At 41.8% G+C, this 9,356-nt stretch overlaps 1 protein-coding gene across 1 annotated transcript; it reads right to left on the reverse strand.

Annotated features, from left to right (window-relative positions):
* Positions 1-311: 311 nt before the first annotated feature.
* On the reverse strand, positions 312-7,692 carry LOC310662607 (vomeronasal type-2 receptor 26-like; the record flags this gene model as incomplete). Its single annotated transcript, XM_083409552.1, has 6 exons — positions 312-1,213; positions 1,973-2,099; positions 3,215-3,442; positions 5,199-5,810; positions 6,485-6,728; positions 7,520-7,692. The coding sequence occupies 6 exons, from the start codon at positions 7,690-7,692 to the stop codon at positions 312-314; spliced, it is 2,286 nt and encodes a 761-aa protein (XP_083265678.1).
* Between the last annotated feature and the right edge of the window lie 1,664 nt (positions 7,693-9,356).

The following is a 9,356-nucleotide window of genomic DNA, read 5'->3' on the forward strand; positions in this document are numbered from 1 at the left end:
AGGGGGTATCTTCATATCCACTCAAGGTGGCAGGTAATTATGCCACTATGTTTGGCAAACCTAAGGAAGAAACCTTTGGCTCCCATATCTTGCTTTGTTGGCACACTTGCGGTAGGGAGTTGATATTAACATAGGATAGTTCCTATATTCAAGCCATATGTTGCAATATATATGTCCTGCCTAATGAGGGAATAAAGGGAGAAACTGTAATATAAACTGCAATCCAGTTGAACTAATTAGTTGTGGCTGGCTTAAATCCCTTTGCGTAGATACAAATTTAGATGGAGCAGGGCCGTAGAATAGTAGATGCTTCACTGATTTCGTCTTCTTAACTGCTCCTTGTTGTTCAGCTCTGGCTTCACCACAATAATATAACATTTTGGGAAAAAGATACAGCCTAGTAAACCAGCACTGGAGGCCAAAATGGAGAAGATCTCCACAGCCACCATATATTTTCCTTTTGTGCTTAAATAAGTTGGAACAAAGGACAGCCACACACTGCAAAATACCAACATACTGAAGGTGATAAACTTGGCTTCATTAAAGCTGTCGGGTAACTTCCTGGCTAGGAAGGCTACAGATAAGCTGACAATGGCCAGCAAGCCCATAAACCCCAAGACACAGTAGAACATGGTGACTGACCCTTCGTTACATTCCAGAACAATTTCTTTATTCATTGAGTGCATGTCTAAATCTGGGAATGGGGGAGAAGTTGCCAGCCACACAGTACAAAGAGCAGCTTGAATCAAGGAACAGGAAAGAAGAATGGAGGTGGCCTGTTGTTTCCCCACCCATTTCCTCATGCTGGACCCTGGTTTGGTGACCATGAAAGCAAGGACCACAATGATTGTCTTTGTCAACACGGAAGAAACTGCCACTGAAAAGATGATGCCAAAAGCTGTTTGTCGAAGGAGACATGTCACTTTTTCAGGTCGACCGATGAATAGAAGAGCACAAAGGAAAGAAAGCAAGAGGGAGATGAGGAGAGTGTAGGAGAGGTTGCGGTTGTTGGCTTTGACGATGGGAGTGTCCCGGTGCTTAATGAAGATCCAAAGCACCAAAGCTGTAAGGAAGGACAAGGAAAGAGAAAAACAGGACAAAGAGATCCCCAGGGGTTCTCCATAAGACAAGAAATGGATGACCTTTGGCACGCATGAATCCTTTTCCACATTTGGGTAATGATCTGGTGGGCACTGAAAGCATTCATCCATGTCTGAAAAAGAAATACCGTAGGAGCACCATGACATGCATAATACTAAAATGATCAAAATGAAAGTAACAAAACCTTAAATAAGGGTTGCCAAGTTGATATCTGAAAAAGAAAAACAATTTGCCACACTTCTCGTGTAATTATATTATTAACAACATGCCATATTCAGGAATGGTTAATGTCCCACCCACCCCCAGATCTTAAGACCTAACTCAGCTTTTGAAGCTTAATGTTATCCCTTACGGTCAGGATTCTAGCAGATTTTACCTGTTCACATTTTTTAACATCCCAACATAATTTGAACTTCCCATCCTAATATGTCAACTGGAGCAAGGTTGTATTTCAGTTTTCTCTCATCTCCGAATTGTGAAAAATGGTTCTTGGGTGTTGTTTTTAAGAGACAGAGGCTGTTGCACCTAGCTTTCCCCTGAAGTTCTTTCATATTTCCGAAGGTTTCTGTTTTACAAGCTTTTGAAACCTCCTTCGTCTGAGTGGTGACTCATTTCATTTCATTTTTTTGCGTGTGTTTGTGTGTGTGTGTGTGTGTGTGTGCGCGCGCATAAATAATTACCAGCTGTCAATGGCTTGGACTGATATCATTGAATATATCAGGCTGTTTCCCCATATCAGGAACCACAACCTTCACTAAATTCTGAACAACTTTACTGAATTTTCTGAACAACTGAACACCACAAGGGCATTGCATGTCTGAATATCTTAGTGTCCGTATATTTTAAAGGCTCTATACATGAGGTCTCTTACCTGTCTGGTTGGAAATCTTCCCTTCTGGACATAATACACAATCATAGCAGCAAAATGGTTTCCCTTCCTTCTTTGTTTTTTGATAACCCAAAGGACAATTGGCATTACAAAGAGAAAGAGGCTGTGCCTGTCCACAAATGAAAGAGGTTCATGTTTTGTTGTTGTTGTTTTTTTGCAATATTGTGTGTCCACAATGTATACTTGCTGAACGATCTCCTTGAACAGTTGCATTAGCAGCACCAAACCTGGGCAGTGTATATGGAGGTCCTGGGTTACCCAGACAAAAAGACATCCTTCTTGACCTCACTGATGTGGTCCAAAGGAAAGCAGAGTAATATGTCACAGATTTGGGAAGGGAGGGAAATGAGCAAGCCGCGTTGTGAGAAAAAGAATCCTTAGGCTGCCTTCCCCTACATGAATATGGCCCTCCGTAAATTTATCAAGTTTTCATAGAATCATAGAATCATAGAGTTGGAAGAGACCACAAGGGTCATCGAGTCCAACCCCCTGCCAAGCAGGAAACACCATCAGAGCACTCCTGACATATGGTTGTCAAGCCTCTGCTTAAAGACCTCCAAAGAAGGAGACTCCACCACACTCCTTGGCAGCAAATTCCACTGTCGAACAGCTCTTACTGTCAGGAAGTTCTTCCTAATGTTTAGGTGGAATCTTCTTTCTTGTAGTTTGTATCCATTGCTCCGTGTCCGCTTCTCTGGAGCAGCAGAAAACAACCTTTCTCCCTCCTCTAGGTGACATCCTTTTATATATTTGAACATGGCTATCATATCACCCCTTAACCTCCTCTTCTCCAGGCTAAACATGCCCAGCTCCCTTAGCCGATCCTCATAAGGCATTGTTTCCAGGCCTTAGACCATTTTGGTTGCCCTCCTCTGTACACGTTCTAGTTTGTCAGTGTCCTTCTTGAACTGTGGTGCCCAGAACTGGACACAGTACTCCAGGTGAGGTCTGACCAGAGCAGAATACAGTGGCACTATAACTTCCCTTGATCTAGATGCTATACTCTATTTTCCTTTTTTTCGGGTGGTAAATTTGGTGGTTGTAGTACAATAATGGATTTAATGAGTGTCACTATATTGGCAAAACATGGACGATCTCTACAGCCATGCCCTCACTCCTACACTAAGCACATGATTGAGCTTAGGTCACAGAGCTGGGTCAGTATCTCAACTGCGAATCGTTTTAGAAGTGATGGATAGTCTACAAAATCTGAATTTATCTCACCTGGTTAAACCTGCTGGGCCACACAATGGCTTCTTCACAAATCCTGAACTCTTCTTCTTGGGGAGCCATGGGGTCGATCTTTCCAACTTTCACCCTCCAAAAGGACTGGTTTGGAAATGTGACCCAGTTCATAATATCAAATCCAGACTCTAACTCTCCATTTTGGTTGAATGAAACTTTTCCCCCAGCACTATTATTAAATGAGATGCTTTTAACAAAGTGGTTGAGCTGTTTGGGGGGAAAGAATAGATAGAATTAGAGAGAAATTTTAAAAAAGAAATTCATATGCATATACAAAAGGCTGGTGATCACTCACAATTGATTACTGAACTGTTTAAAAGCTTTATACCAAGGAAGAATGAACACTGAGAGAGGAAGACCCTCTGAACACCAGACTGTTGGGAGTGGCCTATTGCCATAATGTCATGATTGAACACTTCCCACAGGTATCAAGATGGAAACCTTTCAACTGATCCATCACCTTTTCTACTCTGCTTTTAGCATGCTTGGGACATTGCCACCCACAACTGCTCATTCTGAAATGTTATTCCTTCATCCACTGTCATTCAGTCTTTGAGTCTAGATGGGTGCATGGCATGCAAAGCATGTGCAACCACAGAGACTTCTATGGAGACATTGTAGTTGTAGGGTGCGAGACCGACAGGTATTGGCTATGTTTGCTGGGAATATGGGTGTTGCCGTTCAGAAACATCTGGAGGGCTGGAGGTTCCCCATCCCTGCCTTAGGACTAGAGACAGAAGTATTTCCGTGACACTTCTTTTGCAAAATGGCCTGCAAAAATGTGTCTGGAATCAAACCTGGTTAAACCTGCTGGGTCATACAATGGCATCCTCATGAATGGTGAACTCTTTGCCCAGGGGTTCCCATGGGTCTACTCCTTCAACTCTCACTCTAAGAATGGACAGATTTGGGAATGTCAGCCAGTTTATGATATTATATGCAGCCTCTACTTCTCCATGTTGGTTGAAATAAACATTTTCCCCCGGGCTATTATTAAAGAAGCTATTTCTCACCAGCAGCTGAGCTAAATTGGGCAGGGGGAATGACTGGAAAAGGTGGGTATTTCATAAGCAAATATAACAGATTGATGATGAACTTTCCTTCTTGAGGGATATGAGCAATGGGCCCTTCAAAAGATTCATAAAGACCAGTAATGGATGTAATAGAAGTCACTGAGCACTTCATCACCATCATCTTCTTTTGATGAAGGAGGATGCTGGACTAGATGGTCCAATGTCCTGGTCCAGCAATATCTTCTTATGGCCTTAAGTAAGTGAAGGCAGAACAATTACCTCCTGTATACTCTCTTTCTCGGCATACATATGGGCATTTGATTACAGTTTTTAAAAATAAGATCTTTTCATGAAGAACAATGAGAGAAAGAGAGAGAAAGAGAGCGAGGGAGAGAGAGGGGAAGAGAGAGAGCAATCCTTCTGAAGAAGCTGCCATTTGGCCTTAAATTGAAACTTCTGGTGTAATCTCCTATTAGAAAGATGAAAGAGCTAACCGCATTCAGTATGAGTCAGTCACAGTCCTGAGTGTGGTCCCTAGAACAGATTCACACAACAGTGAGCTATGTTTTGAATGTCACATGTAATTTGGTCTTTAGATGCTAACCACATCTAAACAGCAACTTTACAGAAACTCTGGATTATTCCTTTTTAATGTTATTCCCAAGGCTACGGTGAGCATTCCTGCATTATTGTGCTTATGATATTACCTTCCACATCTGTTGATTCCAAAGCTTCATCCGCCCTTCATCCACTCTGTGCTTCAACTTAGATGAATGCATGGCATGCACAGCATGTGCCACAGCATAGACTGCATTGTAGATGCTATAGCTGTGGCCAGTCATGCTTGTTGGAAAAATAGAGCCAGGAAGAGTCTCCAGCTTCTCCTCCCCAGTGCAAATATTGCCATCCTGCGTATTTCCTTCAGAGTCAGGGAAATGACACTGAAATGCCTTTTCCCAGTATATCCTCATAAAGCCATCTTCTTTTTCCAAGATGGGATTTCTCATCTGAACAAATTCCTGGAATCCCAAAACCTCCTCTGAGTGAATTGTGAAGGATAGAGTACCATGGAGGAAGTCTATGTCCTGATCTCTCTGAAAGGGAAGTGATGTGAAATCCATCTGAACTGTCATGACCCAAACTTTCCCTTTAGCCTTTATTGGTATATCTTCATATTCTGACATGGCAGGAAACATTCTCAAAAGTGTCATGGAATCAATTTCCCCATGGATGATCAGCACATTAACAGTACTTCTCATGGCAACATTAAATGTCTTGAGCCCATCTGCAACTAAGTCTGTAATACCAATAGAATAAGAAATTGATGGAAATCTTCCTATGAAATCAAAGCAGATTCCTCTAAGAATAAATTTTGGAACCACGCTCTGTAGAAACCTCTCTCCATTCTCATCATTCACAATCAACACACCAGTCCATAGCCATCCGAAGTGTAGCAGTAACTTGAGAATCCCTTCATATTGATGGTCTATATTTGGGAACATTTGGTTAAGGAAAGCAACTTCAGTTTTAATATTTCTCATTGGAGCAGGACCATAGATGAGCTAAATCAAACACAGGAAATGAGGAGATGAGAAATTTTGTTTAAGTTTGCAGTGGTTTTCTTTTTTTAACTTGTATTGACTGAGATTAAAATACATTCTATACTTCAGGTTTTGTTTTGTCAGATTTTCAGATTTTGCTGCTGACATGGGAGCTTGTTTGTTTTTCCTGAAACTTGAAAGAATTCAAAGGTGCAGATACACCGAGCAATCCTCTAAACATTGAAAAGCCATGTCTTACATTACACTGGTGAAACAGGGCTTGCACAATCATCCATTGTAGGATGAGAGCTCCCATAATCTATGAGCACATTGCCCTTGCTGGCTGGGGCTGATGAAAGTTGGATTTCAAGAACATCTGCAGAACACCTTTCTGTAGCCCCTCACCCAGCTTATTTCAATTATTTGTCGTAAGATATCTATCTATCCAGTTCATTATTTGTTCCATGGCAGTTAATAACATTCTATATTAAGCAACAAGGGGGGAAAGAAAATGAAAAAGAACTGACAAAACATCAATGCAGTAGCAGTTGTGAAGGGCCAACTGATTGTCGGCACCTGCAAAGTGCTCGGTTTTTGCCTGAAAAGAAGACCTAATGGTATGGGTAGTTTTCTATCAGGAGAGGTACCTGTGAAATTCTGTAGTTGCTCAGTATACTTGCCATATGAAGACAAACCTCAGAGTTCGGACCTCCAATGACTGCTGCTAGTTCATTCTGGGAGTCACACTTGTAGTTGGGAATGAATCTGCTGTATGTAGAGAGGAGTTCCAAGCAGGCACGATAGGTCCAGCTTGCACTGAAATGGCTGTTATAGATGTGGAAGCCCAGGGTGAGGTTGGGTAAGATTTGGCTGTTTGCATTGATCTCTTTTACAGCAAATACTAATGCCAGGATATGCTGGTAGAGCTGTGTCATAACCCTGAAATGAGAGTTACATGCTATAACACAGTGAGTTTCCTTCTGGATAGGAAAATTTCTACACCTCAGCTGCAACAATAATATCTTACTGATCAATCTGAATTCAGGTAAATCTGGAGGAATATTAACATGCACAGGTTCCAGCTCTAAACTATGGTCTTTAATTCTAGTTATTTTAAAATTAGATTTCTATGCAGGTGTTCATCCAAGGATCATAGGGCACTTTAAAACATAAAAACTAAAAATCCATAAGACAGCTAAAGAAATGTAACAAAGGCACGAGGTGAGCCTCCCTTAGCAGCGTATTCTACAAAGAGGGGCCACTGCAGAAAAAGGCCCTGAAACTCTTGTGAAGGGGGCACACAAAGAAAGGCCTCAGATGATGATCACATGGTCTCAGTTAGTTCATGTGGGGCATGGCAGTTTTTTAGGTATTGCAGTCCAAAGACATTTAAGGCTCACTTGAGTGATTTGTACCCCACCAAATTGAGTTCCGAGGTACAGATAATAATGTGGCTTAGCCCAAGACCTGTCTCTCCCATACTCTGCACATACTGGCAGATACTGGCTTGAAATGCTCCTTAAGCTGCTGATATTCGATTCATGGCTGCCGCAACTACAAATATAACAGATGATGATTAATATGGGCATGATGCAACTATTTGCCAAAGACAGAGAAAGCTGTCCTCCTTCTCTCATTCAGAGGATCTACCACAGATCTATGGGCCTGGCACTCCTAGGGAAAATTAATATAAGATACGGTACCAGAGATTTTTAAAAAACAAATCTTACACAATATCGTCAACGAGGTCAGTAGAAGGACATTTATCAAAGTCTATTGAGTTGAATAGTATGGAGATCTGAGACATAATACCAGCAATGATGAGGTCTCCTGGTTGGTAATACTTGTGAAGAAAAGGAAGGGGACTGCAGATGCTGCACTTAGAGTTAGGAATCTTGCACATCACCTGAAGCAGAAGCACTGATGGCAATAGTACAAATCCAACTATCTTGCAGGAAATAATTCCTCTTCTACCTAAATTCTCCTCTCCCCACATTATCTTTCAGTAAGTCCTTTCCTGTGTTGGGCTGCTTATCTTAAGTCAACACTACACTAATTTGTGAGTCGGATTGTGCAATGTAAAGCATCTGTTATCAGCCTGACCAAGCTCTGACTATCGCTTGTTACACCTTGGAATTGTACTGTCGATATTCACAGCACCCTCCTATCTTCATTGAGAATAATGCAACTCATATTTGTAAATCCCTTGATATGTGGAAACGAAGCTCCCATGCTTAATTTCATAATTACAGGGAGGATAATAATATCATTGAGATTTACAGGCGCTTAGATGTGACTGCTGCATTCATCCAGCTCATGTGGTCGTCTAATGGAGTTATGGGAATTAATGGTCCCAGATAGTGCAATTTGTAGCAGGAATGTAGGTGGATGTAACTATAGTAGTTAAGAGCAGATGATATTCATATTCCCGACTTTGTACAAGCAGGGACCTTTGAGCAAATGCCATGCTAGATGCATTACACTTGAAAGCGAAGTTACACAGCTTGAATGGTTTAGTGTAAGAAATATAGCAAGATGACATTAATAGCATCACACCTCTTGGAAACAGGAGTTGGTCCCTTACCTTTCCCGCCCCGACCTGGCCACAGTGATCCATGCGACGGTCGCCTCCAGACTTGACTACTGTAATTCGCTCTATGCGGGGCTGCCCTTGAAGCTGTCCCAGAAACTCCAGCGGGTGCAGGCTCCTCATGCGGTCTCTGCCATGGGAGCATATTCACCCAGTGCTTTTCCAGCTGCATTGGCTCCCGGTGGAGTACAGGGTCAGATTTAAGGTTTTTGACCCTTCGCGGCCTAGGACCCTCATACCTACGGGACCGCCTCTCCCGGTATGCCCCACGGAGAGCCTCAAGGTCCATAAATAGCAACACCCTATTGGTCCCAGGCCCTAAGGAAGTTAGATTGGCTTCAACCAGAGCCAGGGCCTTTTCAACTCTGGCTCCGGCCTGGTGGAACTCTCTGCCTCATGAGACCAGGGCCCTGCAGGATCTGATTTCTTTCTGCAGGGCCTGAGTTGTTCTGCCTGGCCTTTGGCTTGGAATGAATTTCTTTTTTCTTTTTCTTTCTCCTTCTGCGATGAGGCTACATTTTAATATTTTAATGTTTCAATATTTTAATGTTGTATTTTAATTTTGTTTTTAAGTTGCAGTCATTCAACTTGTTTTTATTATTGCTTGTTAGCCGCCCTGAGCCCGGCCTTGGCTGGGGAGGGCGGGGTATAAATAAATATTATTATTATTATTATTATTATTATTATTATTATTATTATTATTATTATTTTGAGGCATCTGATCAATATATTTGCAAAATGTTTGTATGTTTCATGCCAGGCAGTAAAGCAGCTGAGTACTCTGGCACTTGTTTATCTTCCTGCACAAGGGCCCCACTGATTTATAACACCAGCAGGAGGCAAGTTTCTCAAAGTTATAAAAGGGAATTACAGGCTAGGGAGCAAAGGTTATATTGACCCTACAAATTACAGAATACAATCAAGCTGCAAAAACACTAATTAAGAGTTGGTAAATAGTTTAACGGAAGATAATACCA

This window comes from Podarcis tiliguerta, assembly GCF_965153285.1.
Source record: "Podarcis tiliguerta genome assembly, chromosome: 13".
Lineage (NCBI taxonomy): Eukaryota > Metazoa > Chordata > Lepidosauria > Squamata > Lacertidae > Podarcis > Podarcis tiliguerta.